This window comes from Mus caroli, chromosome 1 (genome assembly GCF_900094665.2).
Source record: "Mus caroli chromosome 1, CAROLI_EIJ_v1.1, whole genome shotgun sequence".
In the NCBI taxonomy this organism is placed as follows: Eukaryota; Metazoa; Chordata; class Mammalia; order Rodentia; family Muridae; genus Mus; species Mus caroli.
In genome coordinates, this window is record NC_034570.1 from 155774366 (window position 1) to 155797462 (window position 23097).

The following is a 23097-nucleotide window of genomic DNA, read 5'->3' on the forward strand; positions in this document are numbered from 1 at the left end:
AAGATCTCTGAGGAGAACCAGGGAAGCGCCATCTTGACTGCCAGACCAGAGGGTCAGTGACAACATGAACTGGCATGCTGTCCCAAACCTACACTGGCCCGGGAGCACACAGGTATGGCCATGGTGATGCAGTTCCAGGTTAACCAGGCTGCGGGGTACGACGGAGTCACCAGAACAGCAAAGAATGCGTCCCGTTGTCATAGTAGTCACATGCCAGCAGCAAGGAACCAAACAATAACAAATAAAGAAATGAACAACTGTGAATTCCTCATAGCAGCCTTGTGAGAGATATATTTGGAATACTCCCATTTTACAGATGAAGAAACTAAGGCAGAAACATTATGTATTTGTCCTAGGTCTCAGGAGATGGAGGAGCCAGGCTCTGGATATAGACACGGTGGCAGTCAAAGCCCTTGACTTTAACTGCTACTTATTCATTCTGCATAAAGTCTCCCTCACACTCAAACTGACCCCTCTCTTCATGTGGGAGAACAGATTTGAACTGTTCATTGCGTTTGCCCATTTTGTCTTTTTTTTTTCCTAGACTGGATGTGAGATTTATTTTGATCATGGTGGAATATAGGACGCAGCATAATGAAAGTCCTCAGGAGCTCGGGGCTCACCACTTGTCCAATGGACCACAGCTGGGGATGTGTGTGACCCTCGGCCATCAGAGACTCACCGATTCCCAGCTTCCAGTCTTCTAACTCATCTGTATTAAATTTGTTGAAGCCCTACTTCTTTGCAATGTGGATTTCCTGGTGCCAGAGAACTTGCACTTGACTTTTTAAAAAAGATTTATTCATTTATTATATGTAAGTACACTCTAGTTGTCTTCAGACACACCAGAAGAGGGCATCCGATCTCGTTAGAGATGGTTGTGAGCCACCATGTGGTTGCTGGGATTTGAACTCAGGACCTTCAGAAGAGCAGTCAGTGCTCTTAACCACTGAGCCCTGTACTTGCCTTTATGACGGGCCACAACAGTCATGTGTGTACATGTCTGCAGCCTGGAGCTGATGAACACGGTGACCTAGCCTGTGAAACATGACCACCATGCTCCAGGCCTTCTCATGGGCACCAGAACACCTGTCTGGAGCCTAGACTGGGAAGAGCAGGAAATATACAGAGATATGAGTTTCTACCAGAAATCTGTCTCCAAGGTCCTTAGTGCTGCTCTTATTAAGCAACAGGCTTCGTACACTACCAAGAAGATGGCTGCCCGTAGCCATTGTGCACCAGGCCCCCATGAGGGAAGGACCTTTTTGGCTTAATTGACTGCACAGTCACTCTTGTCTCTAACTGTGCTATTTATTTATTTACTTATTCATTCATTCATTCATTCCTCTTCCTTCCTCTTTGTTTCTCTTTCTTCTTGATTCCTCTCTTCCTTCCTCTCTTCCTCTCTTCCTCTCTTCCTCTCTTCCTCTCTTCCTCTCTTCCTAGCTTCCTCTCTTCCTCCCTCCCTCCCTCCCTCCCTCCCTCTTTTCCTTCTCTTCCTTATTTTTGATACTTTTTTTTTTCTTTTGCCTGCCTGCATGTCCATGTACTATATGGAAGTCTGGTATGTGAAACAGCCAGGCAAGGGCATCTGATCCTTTGGGAACAGAGTTGCAGATGGTTGTGAGCCACTATACAAGTGCTGAGAACTAAACCTAGGTCCTCTGGGAAAAGAGCAAGTGTTTTTAACTTCTGAACTATCTTTCTGGCCCCTGTAAATATCTTTTTAACCAGAAGAGACTACAAAGTCATTGTGGTCAATATAACCAAATATGATACAAGCTTTTTCCTTGCTGAAACAGCTATAATACAGATATAAATAAAATGCATAGAGCACAATAGCTATGATGGTTAAAATATTATGATACTAATATAGGAATAGAATCTAGTGGAGAAGGCACACTCCTCAAGTGCAGACATTCAGCATAGTTAATATGGAACAATAAATCACAGTGAAATGAGGAGAGTGCAAAATACATGGCACTGGGACAAAGGAACAGTGTGTGGAAAGCTGATGCTGAAACTCAGGTTCACACTTGCTACAAAACAATCCAGAGTTTATAATAAGCAGGTGATTGTACTATAGAACTATAGAAAACACACAAGTCAGATGAGCAAAGGTTTCCCCTAATCTGCTGTCCAAGCAGGAGGATTACAGCACAACCACTGCAGGTGAAGAACGACCGCCATACCTGGGAGACGCTGTAACAAACATAACTCCTGACATCACCCTCGCATTGTATGATAATAGCTTTCATAAGCCAACAAGAAAGGACAGAGACCGCAGCATAAAATGAGCCAAATTATTAGAATAAGAGTACTGTTATAGCTAACAACTACGAAGTGCTTAGCATATACAAAGTGTGCTAAGTTTAAGCTGCTTTCTCTGTAAAATCCCTTGAAATCTTCTTAACAAACCTCAGAAATGGGTTCTTTTAAGGGCGCCCATTTCCACTAAAAAGCTGGGATTTAGGAAGCTTCCTCAGGCTGTCAAGTGAGAGGCCAACCTCACAGGGTGCTCTACTGACTCATCTGTCATTAAAGACACTAAAAAAGCAAGAGACAATACTAAAATAAAGAAAAGATGCACTGTTCTTTAATGTTCTGCTTTAATTTCTACTATATTGAATATTTTAAAATAGAAATGGTAATCTTTGACAAACTGATGAATGATAATAAAATTTATGATCACTTAAAGTGAAATTAGCACTGAAGAAAAACAAAAGAGAGAGTAAAATGTATCCTAGAACCGTTCTGAAGGCATTCTTTCCCCAGAGACAGCGTGTATAGAAAGATGAAAGCAGAAGAGGTCAGGCATAAGTGATAGATACGAGAACCTGTGTTAAATTATATATCGTAGCCCAGGGCCACAGATGTCATGATTTTAAGGAATCCTGTTGGCTGACACAGTAGCCTAGTAGTAGGTAACACAGTACCTAGATTCTGATTATCTTCACAACCTCTACTGCTCCCATTCTGGCACAACACACTGCCACTGCTTATTCTGTTTCTGGTCACAGTCTTTTAATTGGCATGGACTTCTACCTATGGTCCACTCGGAACACAGGAACAAAAGCATCCTTTCTATTTCAACACCATCTTCATTTTCTCAGCTTATCTTATCTGCTGCTTACCTGCCTCTCCTCTGCCCATTCCATTTCACATACGTGAGCTTCCTAAAAGATCCCTGAACATATAGGACACGTAGGATGTCACTGTGCCTAAAATCTTCTTCCCTACATCTGTGCCATCTTCTCATTGATGACTAACCTCCCTTAGGACATCAGGAGGTTGTCCTTACCTGCTCGCTTTGCTTCTGTGCCTTCCAACATGCTACACTGTATACTCATTTCCTGTAATTATTGCCCAGTTCCTCCACCTAAAAAAATGTAAGCTCCAGTAGGGCACAGATTTCTTTTGTCTTTTAACTATTTTTTTTTAACTTATGAATTTCCAACGTCTAGAATAGTACTTGGGACATAGGTCTCCAATAATATCTGAAGTTCTATTTAATCAGACTTTACTATAAAATAAATTTATACACAAACCAGTGAACTGAATAATGTAACATATGATCACATATTAATCAAGCATATAACATAATTATATATGAATAAATATATTAACATGTGATATATTATTTGTACATAATTTACTTTATATTATAAAATGGTATATTAATTATTTACATAAATTTAATATATTAATGTGATTTAATATATTAGTGATAGATAATTAAAATGACTATAAATAATTGATATAATTGTTACATAAAGCTTTATATAATTATGCCAGCACATAATTACATATTGTCATATTTCAACAAACATTCATAAACTACTAATTAAACAAGGCTGAATAAAAATATTTAGATAATGCTCAATCAAAAGGCCTCTAATTAGTGGGAAAGATAATGTTTACATAAATTTATTTCTTAAATTAATCATGGACAAAATCACAAATGTCATTAAAGGCAACCAGTATAGCATTAAGTGAGTATAAAAGTCCAACCGTTCTATTAATTAAATAACAAAAAGTTATTTAAAAATCAAGAGTCAAAAATAAATACATTGAACAGAGAGTAAAATGCTCATACACTGAGAGAGAAATGTGGAAAGAGAAAACAACAGCTCGCAATCACTTTTGATATAAACAGTTCACCTCTGGAGATATATCTCACAGATACTGAAGATAGAAAACGTTTTAAAAAGAAAGACTTTCGTTGGGTTTTAACCTCAATGGGTTAAAAATGGCAACTTAACTTTCCAATGAAAAGGGAGTGAGTAAGTAACCGCCAGCATCCCTGCTGGATAGATTGGTAAAATAACAATTAGTATAAGCAGCGAAAGGAAAATGGTGCTTCGTTGCAGTTAATAATGCTTACTATAGAGTTAAGTTTAACAAATGCAGAAGGGAGCATATTCAGTATAATTTAAATTATGTTCTAAAATGTACAACAAAAATCAGGACCATATGTTTATATACACAAACATAAAGAACAAAGATTAAAATAATTTAAATTAATGCTCTCTATAGGTGATAATATTATTGTTTGTATTTTCTATGAGAACAAACATCCCAGGATGACAAACACAATTTGCTAAATTTTTAGAGATGTAAATGCTAAGGTCTGATTTCACCTAATCTGCAGATGGGATTTACTTGATCTGTGGGTTTTATGAATTTTACTTGTTTTCTGTGCATGCAAGTGTATGTGTAACATGCACACGTGCCCCATGAAGATGTTGGGTGTCTTCCTCTACTGCTCTCCACCTATTAGCCTGAGAGTCTCTCAATGAACAGGAAGCTCATTGGTGAACTCAAGGGATCTGCCAGTCTCTCTGCCTCCCAATGCTAGGGCCACAGGCATACACAGGTATGTGCAGCAATGCTCAGCGTTTTACATGATGGCTAGGGATTCCTACTTGGGTCCTCATGACTGATAGCAAGGGCTCTCATCTACTGAGAATGATCATCTCTGCAGAGACCTCATCTGTTTAGCTACAAGTTCTTCACGGAATTTAGGACATACTACGGGTTCAAAACTAATACAGTAAATAGCAAAAAACAAGACATAAAATGAAGTACAGAAAAAGCATACTGAATACAATTGTATAAAACAGCTAAGAACATCTTTACAAAAGTGTTAACTTACCATTCATCTGTAAAGTTCAGTTTTATTGTGCTTGTAGTTGTTCCTTCTGTGCTGTAGTGCAAACTTAAAACTGGTTCACCTGTCCCTGGTTTGGGGCTCAGCCTCTCATTACTGTTATCTGAAAATTGTGTTTAAAACATTTGAAAAAGTTTCTGAAACCAGCAAAAAAAAATATGACATTTCCTAAAATTTAAAAGAACTTAAGTTAGGTTGCTGTCTAACTTTTGCTCATGTTAGGGTTCTCATTTAAAGTTCAAAGCAACATTATCAATTCTAGCTTTGTTTAGATGACTCCCTCAGATTTAGGAAACCAGACCCTTTTGATAAGGAATCAAAAGCTACTAACATGCAATGACACATTATAAACTGGTGCCTTATGTAGTAGAATACCCATGGTATATTTCTTGTTGCTTGAGCATCAGAAAGGATTAGCAGTGGCTAAAATACAAGATGAAAAGGCTCTCAACCAGCTGTTCTGAGTGCTGCAGTTAGATACTACTGAGTTCTGTGTTCTCACAGGACACTACCACAAGGACGTAGCATACTGTGCTTTGTTTTGTTTTGTTTTTTCAAAAAATTGTTTCAATGCTTTAGTATATTTCAGTTTTTATTCTTAACTAATCTTGTAAAGAAGTTATTTCTTAATAAAGGACAGTAATTTTACCTTAAAATTTTATAGGGTGTGTATAAGTGTATATATGTATATATAGTGTCTTTTTAAAAATGCAAATAAAGGTGGGCATGGTGCTCACACCTATAATCCCAGCACTTAGGGGGCTAAGACAAGAGGACCCCCAAGATGTCAAGGCCTGCCTGTGCTCTACAGTAAACACTGTAGCTGTAAACCACTGTAGGCCAGCTGGGCTACAGAGTGAGACCTTGTCTCAAAAAGGAAAAACTTCATCTTTTGGCTGGACATGGCTGCACACATCTGCAACCCCTGCATTCAAGAGGCAAAGACAAGTGGATTGCTCCAAATATGACTACAACATGGTACACATAGTGAGTTCTAAGACAGCCAAGGAAATTTAGCTTAGTAAGACCCTGTGTCTAAATTAATCCCTTAATTAAACAAAATGGCAAATAATGTCAAAGAAATTGTAGAGATTATTCAAAGCTCTCTCCCCCAAATAGCAAAAAGATATTCAAGGACAAAATGAAGTAGAACTTTAAAACTTCCTATTTGGATAGTCATTGACATCTTGCAGAAACATGAGAATACACAGAGAATAGAAATGGACACAAAGCCAAGTATCAGACCCTTTGGCTAGCTGTCTCCAGAGAGAAAACTCATCTGTGGTATCTCTCTCTCTCTCTCTCTCTCTCTCTCTCTCTCTCTCTCTCTCTCTCTTTGGCATCCATTGCATGACTAATGTAACAATGAGCTACTTTTCCGAGAATAAATCTCAACTTTAAAAATCCAGGTTACTCACACATTTTCTGCTTTTTACAACAGCATCAAGAGAGGGTCATTGGTCAACACAGAGTTTCCCCTTACTCTTTAGTTATGCCACAGATTTTCATCCCACTGATGACAGAGCCATTATTGCTCTAAGGTTGCTGTACCTGGGTTATGGCCAATGCCTGGGATGATCAAAGACACAGGCAGAGCTGGAGCTGGTCTTTTACAGAGTATCTTATAAAATACTTTGTACTTATTTTCCCACTAAGGTAAAGAAGGAATGGAGGGTGTGGTGGCACACATCGTTAAGCCCACACCTGGGAGGCAGAGGTAGGTAGATCTGAGTTCAAGGTCAGCCTGGTCTATATTGTAAGTTCCAGGACAGCCAAGGCTACACAGTGAGACTCTTTCCTGAGGAGAAGAAACAGGAAGGCCATTTAAGAGATATTATGCTGTATTCTTAGAGGACCTGAGTTAAACTATCACAACCCAGGTTAGATTGCACATAACTTCTTAAAACTTTAGTTCCAGAAAAGCCAACACCACTCTTCTAACCTCCCAACCACACCCCTGTCCAAACAAAACCAAACCAGAACCACAAACCCCAAGCAAAACCAAAAAAATCTTGTTTTTGAAGAAAATAAAGACAATTACATAAATTCATATGCTACAGAAATACAGTAAACCAAAGCAAGGAAATGAGAGAACAGTGCTGAAACATTTCGAGAACATTTGTACGACACCCAGCCAACCTCTCCCCAGCAAGAAGTCTCCAGGCAATTAAAATTCATGACTTTTTCCTAGAGTCATCTACTACAAAATTATTCAAACACCGTCATAACATGAAGCAATCTTCATATAATCATAACATGAGTACAGCTGATTAATATTGCTCCTTTCAACTCTAAATGAACTTATCAACCTTGGCTTCAACTGGCCAACCACTATACAAATGGAATGGACTCTTTCATTGGGTTCTCAACCTTCAGACTCCCAAGTTTAGAACTTATTTCTAACTTTCCTCTTCCTACTCTTTTAGCATAATGCTGCTTTGCGTGACTACATACAGTTTATTAAGATGGGTTTTCTCCGAATGTCAATCCCTTAGCTGAGGATGGAGGTAATTTGGGGGCTGAGGAAATGTCTCAGAGGTTAAGAGCACTGGCTGCTCTTAAAGAGAACCTGGCTTTGATTGATAAAGAGGACTTAGCATTGATATGTAAGTTCACAACCATCTGTAACTCCAGTTCCAGGGATTCCAGTGCCTCCCTTGGCACCAGGCACACACATGCATATACAATGCAATAATAAAATAAAATTTGAAAATGGATATAATTTACTGTGATAAAATACATATTTTGAGCTAATTTTTTAAAAAAGAAAAATTCTTTAAAGACCTACAAATTGGGGCTGGAGAGATGGCTCAGTGGTTAAGAGCACTGACTGCTCTTCCAGAGGTCCCGAGTTCCATTCCCAGTGACCACATGATGGCTCACAACCATCTGTAATGGGACTGGGAGCCCTCTTCTGGTGTGTCTGGAGAGCGACCGTGTACTCACATACATAAAATAAATAAATAAATAAATCTTTTAAAAAATAAGACCTACAAATTAATGTTTTGTTTTTATATTATTTAAAGGATACTTAGAAGCATTTAGGTTTCCTCTACTTTGTTTAGTTGTTTTAAATTAGAACAGCAAGCACATCCTAAAAATTATTTCAAAGCCATACTCATTACACAATATATAGATCTTTCTTCAATACTTATCATGCTGTATGCTTTGTCTTCACAGTCAGATGAGGCAGAACACCTTAGTCATTTCATTCCAAATAACCAACCAGTAAATAGTAAACCTAACAAATACACTAGAATTTAAAATATACTGTTTATAGATGTGTTCTGGGATGGTAAATACTGAACTAATATTTCTCATTAATATACAGGCTTTAAATATTTGCTATTTACTAAAAATTTAAAAATTCATTATATAATTAGTGACTACTTAGAATAAATACCATTTGAGCCAGACATGGTAGTGGCGGTAAGCCCAGCTACTTAAGAGGTGGAGGCAGAATGACATCCAGCCTGAGGGCAGGCTAGTCACTTCAATTCTGTTATTAAAAAAATACAGAGAGAATGGAAAGCAGGACATAATGTAACTATAATCTCAAAAAATAAAAATTATAAAAAGTTGTAAGAAAGGGTAAGGGATTAGTGTATTGCTTAGTGTACTGCCTGGTGTCAATCGTGAGTGTTGTATAAATAAAACTAATATAATATTCTCATGACATTATTAAAATTTCAAGCCGGGCGTGGTGGCGCACACCTTTAGTCCCAGCATTTGGGAGGCAAAGGCAGGCAGATTTCTGAGTTCAAGGCCAGCCTAATCTACAGAGTGAGTTCCAGGATAGCCAGGGCTACACAGAGAAACCCTGTCTCGAAAAACAAAAAACAAAACAAAACAACAACAACAAAATCAATTTGTTATACTATACAAGTATGAGTCTAAAAGAAATATTTAATTCATGACAAATCCACTTTTTTCCACTTCGTAATCTACTGCAGAAGATTCAGTCAAATCAGTTTTCCTATGTGTGACTACCCACTAAGTCTCCTATACAGATCAGTGTTTTAACTCCACAGGAAACCTATTTACATAAAATGACATACTTTTTTTTTAGCCTTTACTTAACAATTATCACTGTAATAAGTATAAAACAATTTGCTCAATCATGACAAAGACTTAAACGTATACAAAATTATTTCTTATGCCCTTCCCCAAATTAACTCTTCAAAAGAATTTTTTAAAAAACTAAAATAAGGGGGCGTGGTGGTGTACATCTGTGATCCCAGCACTGGCAATGCAGAAGCAGCGGATTCCGGATTTCAGGCCTGGTCATATGTGTGTGTGTGTGTGTATACATATGTGTGTGGGTATGTATGTATATATATGTATATATATGTGAATTTTTCCTTTTAGGATAATAAGCATTAGAAATTAGATACAAAAAGGACACCTGAAGTTCTCATTAAAATGTATTGTCTTTCTAGGCGTGCAACTCAGGCCTGTTGTCTCAGGTGCTCAGGAATACTTGAATTTAGTTTAGGACCACAATGGAGAACATTCCGAATTCTCAACACTTAAGAAAAGATATATCATTCAAAGGGGATCTTGGTGGTGCATACCTTTAATCCCAGCATTGGAGAGGTGTAGGCAGGTGGTCCTATGTGAGTTCAATGACAACCTGGTCTACATAGCAAGATTTAGATCAGTTAGGGCTACACAGTGAGAGGGATCTATCTCAAATAAAAGAATATGTATGATTATATATTATATATGTATATTATAAGCATTACATATGTATATTTATATGTACATATTTATAATATACACATATATTTTTGTTGTAAATATAGGTCACTGTAGCTATATAATATATAATAGATGCATATAACATATATTTTGATGTTTAACATGGATGTTAAACATCCATATATTTGCCCACAACTTTAAATTTTGTGAATGTGTCCTTGTATATACTAAGTAAGAGCTATATCCTCTATCCTTAATTACTACTTTCTATACATTTTTCATTTTTTGAGATTATAATTATATTATACCTCCTTTCCTTTTTCTACATTATCTTAATGAGAGACTATTATATATGTGTGTGTAAATATATATTAAAATTATATATCATATGTAATTTTTTTCTAGGCACCTTGCAGATACAATGGTGCTTTGTCCATAATTAGCAAAGGAGAGCAAAGGAGAGTTGTGAATATAAGAAACTATTTTATTCAAATAACAATGTCTGTTTTTCATTTTTCTCTATCATTTTATTTAGAAAGCATATTGGTGGGCTGCTGAGATGGCTCAGTGGTTAAGAACACTGGCTGCACTTTCTGAGTTCAATTCCCAGCAATCACATGGTGGCTCACAATATAAACACCTATAAAGGGATTTGATACTCTCTTTTGGATGTAGGTAGACATGTAGACAAGAGTACTCCTACATGAATAAATAATTAAAAAAAAAAAAGAAAGCATATTGATTAAAGAAATAAAACAAGTGAGACAAAGTCAGGGGTGTAGATACACTCTTGTAGTCCCAGCCATCTTGGAGGCTAAAATGGGACTGAGCACAAGACTTCGGCCTGGACAACAAGGCCAGACCTCTGACTACACATTTGCTTTCCTTTTCATACTTAGGAAGAGATACTATTCTTCTTTTAAAATGTGTATTTATCATCACCTAGGTGACCGGGTGCTTTCTATATCTTTTAACGTCCCCATAGTAGTTCTGAGATATTTTTTTGGTGGGGGTAATTACCAAAGACAAAAAGGCTACTAATAACACTTTCCAGTTTCAATGAATTGATCTTACTGATGAAATTTTTTAATAATTATATACATTTATATCACTGGCTATTCGTGCAGCAGATAAGAAGGTAAAGTTTATATCATGAATATAGAGTCCTCATGTGAGTTAATATCTCCTTGAAGAAGTGAACAAGTTCTTCCTTAGAGGATTGTATACATTACTGGTAGGCTAAGCTGTTACCAACCAAATATGGTTTCCTTAGCTTTCCTAGCTTTCCCATTGGACATCTGTCTTCAATGTGCTTCTGCTTTTACTCCTCCCCTCCCCCTTTTTTGGCAATGCACAGAAGAGCATATGACCAAGTGACTCAAAACTTCTTTCCTCATAACTTACCTCAGTCTCCCCTACCTCTCTCACTTTCGCTCCCTCCCTCCCCTTAGATGTATTTTAAGGACAAGGTTTCATTATGCAGACCTGGCTGGCCTGGAACTCACAAGAGATCTACCAGTCTGTGCTTCCCAAGTCCTGGCATTAAAGACACATGCCACCATGCCCAGCCCATAAATACTCCTTAATAGCAAGAGAAAACATTCTAAGATACCTCAAAGCCAACATGTGAAGGATGTCTATACAGACCCTTTCCCCTACAGCTATCTGTTTTTCCTGAAAGCTCTATCTTATGGTTTACTATAATCTTACCAAGATACATAGACATCATTTTCTCAATCTCTGGCTATCGAGTTTCAAAGTATCACATACTATTACCCCAGTTGTTGTCATAATTATCATATTGTCAATCTACCCCAAGCCAGAATTCTATTTATTCTACTCACAAAGATTGTTAAGCTTTACTTATTTCCCACCCTACTGCCTTAGACTGGATTTTTCACTGTCTCTTACCTGGGTTATTACAATATTTTTTATATGCTCTTACTCTCTTATCCTCCATTCATTCTTATATATTACCCAAATGAAAATTTCAGAATGTAAACCTGGTTATTAGGCTGAATTTTCTAAACTGAAATAATTTCTATAGCGCTGATCATTTAATGAATTAATCTGCTTATTTTAAAATACTGTTAATGGGCATGATGGCACACCTTTAATCCTGGCCCGGCACATGAAGCAAAGGCATGTGACTTGATCTCTGAAAGTTCCAGGACAGCCTGGTCTACATAAAGATTTCCAGGCTAGCCAAGACTACATAGTGAGACCCTATATAGACAACAACAACAACAACAAAAACCAACCACAAGCCTCCTTCCCCCAAAACACCCCAACAAAATATTGGTATATTTTGATATAAAATGATACAAATATGGAATTGATAAAATTCTATACACTGCATATATATGTGTGTGTATATATATATATATATATATACACATTAAAAAATTGGGGAAAGCAGAAGCATATTGAAGACATATATATATATACATATATATGTATATGTGTGTATATATATATCACATATAAATACATATATATGTGATAATGACTAAAAAGATCACATATAGACTATGGAGAGAGGTATACATGAAACAATCCTCCAAACAAATATATGACTGCAAATCTAATGAGAGTCATTAACAAGACCACAAAATGAGAAAAGACAAAATACTATATACTGGAAGGCCATATTTTTGAGATATTGACACTTAAAGGATAAGCAGAAGGCGCTTAAGTTTGGGAGTGGGAACAGTGTGTAAGCCACCTGAGAGAGAGTAAGGAGCGGAGTGTCAGCACACCGCAGGCAACTTGGCAATGATCAAAAGTCTGGTTAGGAAGATAAAGACCAGCTCATGTTTGGCTTTTAAGACATGGCATGGACACACACACACACACACACACACACACTTTTCAAAGGTTCACTCAGTTTGCTAGTAGAGAATACACAGTGGCATGAATAGCCAAAAGAAAGTTATTACATTAATTAGACCAAAAGAGAAAGACTAGTGACAAGCAGGCTGTCCTAACTTTTTTTTTTTTTTTTTAAGATTTATTTATTATGTATACAGCACTCTGTCTGCATGTGTACCTGGATACCAGAAGAGGGCACCAGATCTCATTATAGATAGTTATATGATTGCTGAGACTTAAACTCATGACCTCTGGAAGAGCCAATGTTCTTATGAGCCATCCATCTCTCCAGCCTGACTCCCATCTTAACTTCTGTAGTCAGTTAACACATATTACCATAGGTAAACTCGTGTGCTTAGGTTATTTCCCATTATTAGGACATTTCTGTTCATGGGCTTTATCACAAAACTACAACAGCTGTTTACAATGTAGTTTCTGCCAAACACATTTGATATTTGACCTTATAAAAACATCTCTGTTAATACAACTACATGGTAAATCACATTACATGGGCCCAAAACAAAGATCCTTCTAATTTCTATCTCTAAGCTAGCCAACCTAACTAAATGGCACCCCCATTCATCCAGACACTGAGGCTAAAACTGTGTAGGTTAAACTTGAGTCTTCTCTTTTTTATATCTCAGAACCATATATAAATGAAGTGCCAACTAAATTAGGTATAATATTCAATGTAAGTCTATAGAAATTATTCCATATGGTTAACTAAACATGAATCTGGCTATAGTGTTATATAATATGATGCTATAATTGTATCCCATTTTATTACTGTGTAAAGATAAAATATGCTTAATTTTGTATGTCTCACATTTAGTTATTTTTTTTCTTTTCCTACCTCCTGCCTCATTTTTCTCATTGTATTTTGCCTTTTTTTTGACACAGATTTTCAATCTTACTCATGGTGACTTTTCTGCATCTGTTTCCTGAGTGCTGATTAAAGGCAAGAACTACCACACCTAGATTTATTTATTTTTATTTTTTTTTTAGATTATTTTTTAAGATCAGGTTTACAAATAAATGATTTAAGACTGAAGGTACACAAGTTTCTAAAATGTTTTAAATTTAGTTTTTGAACATTTCTCTAAGAAGATTACAATCAGATTCTACAGCAAAATTGATTCCCTTACTCAATGAACTGGTGAGTCCTGCATTTGCCGCCTTTCAGCCTGTCAAGTCTATGGATTTCAAGCTTATTCATAATTTTTAAAAAGAAATTTGTGAAATTTATTAGCTACCCATTTGACCTTTTCAATTGAGATAAATGAAATCAAGCTGGTGAGTTGGGTCAGCAGTAAAGGTGCTTGCAGCCAAGCCGGACCTGAGTTCAATCCCTGGAACCCATATAATGAAAGGAAAGAACTGACCCCTGATCACTTTCTTCTGATCACTAAGACTGCACCATGGCATGACCCTGATACACACACATACCACACACACACACACACACATACATACATACATACATACATACATAAACAAATAAGTAAATTCAAGTTATTCCTTGTTGCTTAATATCGGTAACATTGTTATATCAGAGTGCTTAGAACCCTTTAGAGAATTCGGAGTTGAGATCATAAGAAATTTGCCTTTAATTCTAAAGCAAGCACTACAGCTTCCTACAGTCTCCCCTGCACTCTCCTTTCCATGGACCTCTTTTTTGTCAAAATGTTCTCCTTTCCCAGTTCTCTCCACAATGGATCAAATCTGCTAGTAATAAAGTTTGACTGATAAACCTGTTGACTGCATATTGTTCTCCTCAAGCCTGTGAGTCTGAGTCTATACCTTTGTTAACTTCAAAAAAGTACCATTGGAAATGAAAGAGCGAGCGTTTCCCTGCTGAGTGTCCAGCTTCCCATCTACCTCTGGGTTTATGAGCATAGAGCTTAAAATTGGGATGGCAGCATTCCTGTAATCCCGGGACACAGGAGAAAGGCTAAGCAAAACCACTGGTAGTTCAAGGCCAACTTGGGCTACATAGAAGACCTTGTCTCCATCATCAGTTAAGTATGACACAAAACTAAGTGGCATTACCATAACAACCTGGAAATGTGTAATATCACTATATTCAAATAGCTTCTAAATGAGCAATGGGGCAATATCCTAACCTTACATAGTTCTATATGATTTTATGATTTTAAATTATATTATATTCATTACCAACTGTTAAAGGACAGACTTCAAAGTTGTTATAAAAATGCCAAAGGCAGAAATGACCTCACACAGAACATAATCTGTTTAGGCCAAAAGAGCCCTTTGTGCACAAAACCACACAGGAAAATTTAGTCCATAAAATAGTGACTGAAGACCACAATCAAAATGATACACTAAGCAAAAGCAAGGAAGAACTTTGTCTAAGAATTGCAATAAAACTATGGTGGATGGGCATAGCGCATCTCCTGTTGCACGCACCCTGTTGCTCATCAAGTGACATGGATCCGAGCTGTTTGTTAACCACAGAAGAAGGAGAATCTGAAACAAAAATGAGATTTCAACTTAAAAGTAAGCAGCAGAAAACTGCACAGCAATGTCATGATAATCTCTAAGCTTAAGAAACAAATGGATAAGGGTGGGGAGAGAAGTAAGCACTGTGGCGTGTGTCCAAGCAGTGAGGAAGCAGGGCCATGTGCTTAAGGCGTTATTCCAGGCAAGCATTAGCAAGCTTGAGGAGGAGTTGAAAAAACCACTATTGTACTTCCATGCACATACCTTTAATATAATTCATCTAGCACAGATCAAGTGCCAGAGAGATAATTAGAAATAGGGTATTTCCTCTAAACAGAAGATATCCTGCCCTTAAAAAAACAAAACAACCCTCCCTCACCAGCTCTTAGAACGGCTTTCATCCTGCTTTGGGAGACTGAAGGCATGAAATGAGATGCTCACTAGACTTTGTGAGATGCTGTTTGCTATACCATGGACTGAATAAGGAGTCAGGATGTTCAATAACAGAAAGTGGTTTATAGGGGAAATATTCAATGAATTAAATACCTTTAAGGAAACATGTAACTTTAAGAACTCTATGGTATATTGTGCATAATGAAACTATACTCTGAAAGCTTAGGCTTCTTTATAGAGGTACCTGGTAGAAAAAGAAAAGCAAGAAGAACGCTTAATGGTCTGTGCTTTCTTTTTTCTACTTTGGCTTCAAATAGTACAACTCTATTTTGACCTTTTGGACACATTGAGTCTCTATTTTAGAATTCATTACATTATTGAGTTCTAGTTTTTAGAAACATTGGTATACATCAGCATACTGAAATGGAAAGACTATTTGTCTGGTGTTAGCAAGCCTTAATTCTGATAATCAGCAACAGTTTTAGGCAGATGCTTCTTTCTCCCTTATAAGCACAGGAATGTAGTACTTTAACACATCTCTTGACAGCTGACTTGACACAAGTGGAAAATTTCACAGCTAACATCCTGCAATAGAATGCAGTCAGAATATAGATACATTAAAAGTACTGCATAAAATTACCTTGATGTTTGCATCAAATGTACAGAAAGCACAAAGTAATATGCTGCTTAGTCCTGAATACTCCCCACCTCCACACACCTTATTAGTTATAAGACAATATTTCCCCAAACCTGCTACTTCTGGTCCCAACCATTCTTAGACAAAGGATACCCACCAGAGAGAAGCCCCAGTGCCCCAGCAGAGCTACAGCAAAGAGGGAAAGTATGGGTACCAAACACAGATTCATATCACATGTAAAAGTGATTCCTAATTTCTAAGGTCGTTTCCCTAGTTCTTAGTGAATGCTGTTAATAAGGCATGCCTGGCCAAGCACCGGCTATGTTAATAATAACTTTTCATTTTCCCCAAACAGGTATTAAGTAAAGATCATCCTTAGCTGAATAGCTAAGGAAATACATCCTGCTTTTGTTCTAAATTTACACCATTCCATTGCTTCCATTTGTAGTCTGAAGCCTGCTACCAGCACCATGTCTATTGACCTCAAGTCTTCCATCTTCTAATGTCATTCAGCTTGCTCAGAGAATTAGACAAACCATAACATTAAGGTCTGAAGCTTTTACCATCTTTACCAATCATCTCTTCACCAGACTATGTGGTTACAAGTCTACTATGCAAGAAAGCAAGTGGGAATGGTAATGTTTATTGGTTCCTTAGTCTACCATATCTTTCTTTTCAAAATGATTTCTTGGGTATTCATTTTAGATCTGACATTGCCACCTGTATTATTTTGAAAAACAGACAATTTACTCTTTAGAAGTAAAGTTATACTTTTTAAAGCAAAGCAAAGTCAATTTATTAAACACTGGAAAAATACCCTTCAGAGTCTTTTACAAATTATAGTTCATCCCTCTGGATTCGTTACACATTTCCCCATGTTCTCCTTTAATAATTAAAGGCTCCAAGACAACTCTAAAGCCACTAAGAAATGCACTTCACAAATAATTTGTTTTTCTATACATCATGAAATACATACATCTTCTGGAAGTAAAATGTATCTTTTTCTTTCAATAAAACTTAGAAAGTATCACTAAAAACTAAACATCTTTAATGCTCACTGTTATGAAACTATAGTCTTACAACATTTAAAACAAGTAATAAAGCTTACATTAAACTAACAACAACAAAACCCCATTTTAACTAAAACATCTCCATTGTTTTAGCTGTTTTAGCCTGTCACAATTGTGCGTTTCTAAGAATTACTTGTGATTTGGACTACTGTGTGTGGAAATGCACATGCTACAGCAAGCTCATACATGGAAGTTAGAAGACAACTTGTGAGAGTCAGTTCTCTCCACAATGTGGGTCCTGAAAACTGAACTCTAGCTGTTAACTTGCCACCAGGGCCTTCACCGTGCACTTAGCCATCTCACTTGCCTAACATCTTTTAAAGGTTGATACTTGTGACTCTTGGCTATTACACTTACTTTATTTATAATCTTAGGGACAGACAATTCTTTTTAGAATTATTATTTTCCTGGAACATAAATATGTGAAGTGGCACACTTTTCTATTACTAGGTGTCCACAAATGCCTATAGCTCCTGTTACATAAATACTTCCAATATTAACACTGTGACCATCAGAATAGCAAGTACCAACTCAATCCTGCAGCTGGTTGTATATCCTGCTCCATATTTCTGTAAAATATTTTAGAAGGCATTATCACAAAATAAAAGCCAGAATATATGGTCTACTACTTAAAGCAGTATGATAAGTAAACACATTTAAAATATTTAAAATTATATTAAAGGTAGGAAAAATGTTAAGCAATATTTCATTCAGTACTAAGCTCAATATATATATTCATTTATGTGTATAGTATTTACTTTGTGTATTCTATTTTCACATAGTATATTGTTTACTCTTTATTTCTCCCAAGTCTGCACTTTGATATTGAGTAAATCCTTCAGTCAGTTAACACCAGAACTTTTCCAATTGTAGAATAACAAAAAGTTACAATCTATCATATAACAAAACTTCTTCAGCCATATTTCCTAGGTTTGAATGGCTTTTCCTTCACTAATATTGTCATCCTGGACAAATTATTCTAATTGTTTTATGTTTCATTTCTATATCTACAAAGAAGTATGCAGAATATTTTTGAGGACTAATGAGATAATCCTTGTAAGCTACTCAACATACGGGAAAGAATCAGTTAATTCAACTACTACCTCCCTGCCTTTCAGGGCTACTCTACTCACTGAAAAAGAATGATGCAAATTTTCTTCAAACTACGGGGTATATATTCATTTAATTATACTTTAAAACCTAAGATTCACAACTGTTTTCCTCAGATCTCTAAACACTTAAGGTAATTAACAAAGGTTTGCAGAATTAGGTCAGAATCATGTCTGATTTATTAATTATGTACAAAAGCTAAAACATGAACCAGTGTGTCTATCTCAGATTGATCGAGCACTGCAGGGAAGCTAATAGTGTAACAGAGCTTGCTTGCACAGGATAGGTTAAATGCTGATTTTTTCCAATATGGCTCAGTTTTGAAAAGCCCTTTTCCAAAAATAATCATCAATGTTTTACACCCTTTTGGGGTATAAAAGTTACTTTTTTTCCAATTGGCAAAACCGTGCCATAAGTGAAAAAACAGTTCCTACCTGACCCTCTCTAGGCTGGCTCCATGCTCCAGTGGGCTCTGTGGTGGTTGGGCAAGTACCAGTAGATTCCACAGGGTGTTGTCACTCTGAGCAGGAGCCAGCAACCCATGCATGACTTCAGGGGACCTGAAATGGAAAGAGAGACCTGGGCTTTTAAAGCAGCCGTATACTGAATGCCTTTGCGGCAGCTACTTGGGGCGTTCATTTGATAAATGCACCAATAGCTCTTTCCGAATCCTCAATGCTGTGTCTACCTGAACTGGTCTGGATACGAAGAAATTCTGAAGAGATGCGATATACTACAAATCAGATGGGATTCTCTCACAAGTATTAAGAACTATATATTTATCTATCCCGTCTCTATGGATCTCCATTAACCAGGGTAGGCTACATTACCTAAATAATATATTATAAGTAAGATGGTACTCTCTCACAAGTATTAAAAACTGTATGTACACATTGTCTATCCTATCTTTATGTCATCTGTTACATGGGGTAGGCTATACCTAAATAAACTGGAAACTTGGAAAGTCACAGACAATAGCCAAATGAACTGCCCAAGCTCATGTAGTCATATGGTAAAGGACAAGATTTCAACTAGTCTCAGACCCAGATAATGATGAGATAAAGAAGAAGGAAAAAAAAAGTTTTTTAGGATAAAAAAAAAGTACCTCTAAACCTGACTGAGTCTGATTTACAAGACTCAAACCAGTGGAAGCGATTCCTTGCAAGTTCTGAGCCACAAGTATCTCAAGTTCCTCTGAGCTACATACATGTGCTGTAGTCCACCTCAAGCCCCCAGATCTAATCAAGCTGGCTAGTGCTAGCACATGCTTATCATCTCAGCACTCAGAAGAACAAGGACAGCAAACTCAAGGCCAGCCTGAGCTAGGCAGCAAGAACATATCTCAAATCCTAAATAAGAAAACCAAATAGCCTGCCTCTATTTCTAGCTAGCACTCAGGGAGATGAGAAGAGAGACTATAAGTTTGGAAGCATCTGAGGGTGCATAATGAGATCCTGTCTCAAAATACTGCTAACAACAAAACCACTGTTTTTTATAAGTTATGTTGTATTTCCTGAAAGAAAATGAGGTGTATTATAATCCTAAATGACTTGTGGTCTATTTTTTAACTTCTAGAAGAAAAATGTACCCCAAAAAACCTAAAATGGGAGGCTGGAGAGAGAGCTCTGTGGTTAAGAGAACTTGCTGCTCTTGCTGGGGGCTGAGGTTAGGTTCCTATCACCCATGTTGGGTGGCTCACAGTCACCTCAAACCCCAGTTCCATGGGCAATCTGATACCTCAGTCCTGCCAAGGTCCTGCACACATGTGAACATACCTGCACACACATACACAAAATTTAAAATAATACAAATAAATCTTGAGAAAAACCCTTCTTTTAGAGTAGGCTGGTGCATATTTTACTCGAGTTGAGAACCTATGGGCTGTCATAAAGAGCTAGCTAAATCACAACGGTCTCACTGTTGCGTTTGAGTGGCTGTTTTCCACCTGTGACCCTGGTAATCAAACAGCTTCTGCTAGATACTGCTACATCCCATACCCACTTGCAAAATTTAAATCAGAACTTCTATGTAAAACTGATGAAGCCGGGCGTGGTTTTCTTGTGGCGCTGGAGGATCAAATCCAGGGCCTTCGGCATGCTAAGTAACTGTTTTACCACTAAGCCTTGTCCCAAGCCCTAATTATTTTCTATGACTTATTTTAAACAATATTTCAAATGCTTGAATGTATTATGTTTTACCACAAAATTATTAACAAATAACTATGGTTACCATTGCTGGAACAGATACTTATAAAGCAAAGGTTGACTAATTCTACCCAGAAATGGTACATATTAATTCCAACTAATTAAATCAGAGTTTTCAAAGGAAGGAACTAACACCTAAACTCATTATTCCTTAGGATGATAAATCAAAATATATCAAGTATTATAAATACATTAGCTGAGAACTAGGCATATGTTTCTTCTGTGATGAACATTTTAACAGCTACTATAATCCCTACACAATAAGATGTATAGTACTTATTATTCCACTTGATAAACTATTTTATGCTGTATTTTCATTATTCTCAAGAAATACTAAGAGAATTAGAGTATTAATATACCCTTAGTGGCACTGACTGTCACTATAGATAGAATCTGATAGCACAAGAGCAGGAAACAAATCATAAAGTACTTTTGCTTCCCTATATACAGAAGTTGACTATAGCAGTGATGAGTAAAAAAATTACTGAATAAAATCAAATAACAGAAGGAAATGATTGAGTGCATGCTAGCATGGCTAAAGAATTACCAGATCTATAAAATACTGATTAACCATAGTACACACCTAACAAAGAGGAGAAGCTAAGGGTCTCTACACACACAGGGAATTTCTACAGAAAGATCAATGCAGGCATGAAAGTCAGTGGATTTAGTAGAAAGTAGTTCAAAAACTTTAAAAATAAACATCTACCTCTTTCCAAATAGTTTTGCAGTAAACTAAAGGATCGCTGTGTCTTTGCCCCTCTGGGAAATGCTCCTGAGAGCCCCACCCTCTGCAGTAGGTACTGAACACTCCTTTGCCAGGAAGGTAAGAAAAGCTGCACGCACAAGCTTCTCATTTGAACGGCCGGGGAACACTGACTCCACAGAGCAGGGTTAGAAAGCAACTGCAGAAGCTGCTTAAGCACACTTGACATCAATAACCTGAAGCTTGAGGGTCCCGTGAAGAGCCCTCGTGAGGAGGCTGATCAGATGTGGAAGTGGGAGGCTGATGCTGGGCCTGTGCTAACTCTTGCTGCCTCTGCTGCTCAGCCTTCTTAAGCCTCAGCTGCTGCAGGCGCTTACGGAGCAAAGCTATCTCAGGCCCCCTTAAAAATTCTGACACAGATAGGAAAAGAAAGTAGACAGTAACATGACAAAAAATAGTATAAAGTTGATTATACACTTAAAAAGGGAAAGATTAAATAAGACATGCTTTAAAGAGAAATACTAAAAAGAAATACTGACAAAAAGTCATTAAATTATGAGACAGACTATGCATATGCAATCAGATGTTTCTCTTTAATTATCACAAATTAGACACATAATTTCTATAAGTATTTAAGTAACCAAACTAATGAAAATAAAATATTATAAAAGCAAAACACTATTTTAAATTTATTTTATAGTTTTTTATATTATGGTACTTCAGACTGTATATAGGGCCTAAGTACATATCACTCACTGCACTACACACTTATCCATTAAGAATCTAAATCAAACATTCAAATAGTCACCACCATTTTTCTTCTCTTTGTACAGAAAAATAACACAGAATAGTTACAAAATATTAATTTAAAAAATCTAAACAAAAATTTCAATTACTTTACTAGTTTCAGTCAAGTAACAATATTCAATAAAACAAGTAGTTATGTATTTAAAAACAATTATTAGAATTCATTATAACTTTGAAAAATGAAAGTTGTATGTCATACCCTTAAAAAATGTTTCTTCTTATGTCAGAATTGATATTTTAGCTAAAAAGGTTTATACAATATTTTCTTAATCTTGTCTTTGGAAATACCCAGGTGAAAACAAAAATTACACAAATTTATGCAAAGAGGTAGCTGTATACCTCTTACATATGAGGCTTCCCGGACAATAAAACATTGAACAAAATAATCCCTACCCCTATGGAGTTTACATTCTGAGGGAAAACAGACATCTATGACTATACATTACACGCACATGCACATATATCTCTATATATGCACACATGTGTACCCCAGGGTACCAGCTATATTAAACTAGTACAGAAGGCTTGCAGGCTAGATGAAAGGGAAAGAGTGCTGTTTTGTGAACAGTTCTTAGAAAAGCCTTCTAGTCCCTGATTTAGAGGGATTGCTTCAAGTTTCTCTCCATTTAGTTTGATGTTGGCTACTGGTTTGCTGTAGATTGCTTTTATCATGTTTAGGTATGGGCCTTGAATTCCTGATCTTTCCAAGACTTTTATCATAAAGGTGTGTTGGATTTTGTCAAAGGCTTTCTAACGAGATGATCATGTGGTTTTTGTCTTTGAGTTTGTTTATATAGTGGATTCTGCTGATGGATTTCAGTATATTAAACTATTCCTGCATCCCTGGGATGAAGCCTACTTGATCATGATGGATGATCGTTTTGATGTGTTCTTGGATTCAGTTTGCGAGAATTTTGAGTATTTTTGCATCAATATTCATAAGGGAAATTAGTCTGAAGTTCTCTTTC

General features: G+C 36.7%; 1 protein-coding gene and 1 non-coding gene across 4 annotated transcripts in view; both read right to left on the bottom strand.

Annotated features, from left to right (window-relative positions):
- Dcaf6 (DDB1 and CUL4 associated factor 6) overlaps positions 1-23097 on the bottom strand; it is a 117846-nt gene that overhangs the window by 22309 nt on the left and 72440 nt on the right. Inside the window, exons 11-13 of one of the 3 annotated variants that reach the window (XM_029478272.1) lie at positions 21559-21732; positions 15170-15229; positions 5156-5273 (exon numbers count right to left, since the gene is read on the bottom strand). In XM_029478272.1, coding sequence (XP_029334132.1) covers positions 5156-5273; positions 15170-15229; positions 21559-21732 — 352 coding nt within the window. The remainder of the gene's footprint in view (positions 1-5155; positions 5274-15169; positions 15230-21558; positions 21733-23097) is intronic. The other 2 variants (XM_021161442.2, XM_021161509.2) reach the window with 2 other exon arrangements.
- Positions 1151-1284, bottom strand: LOC115032414. Its single transcript, XR_003838090.1, has one exon. It is a non-coding gene; the product is annotated as a small nucleolar RNA SNORA70 (small nucleolar RNA).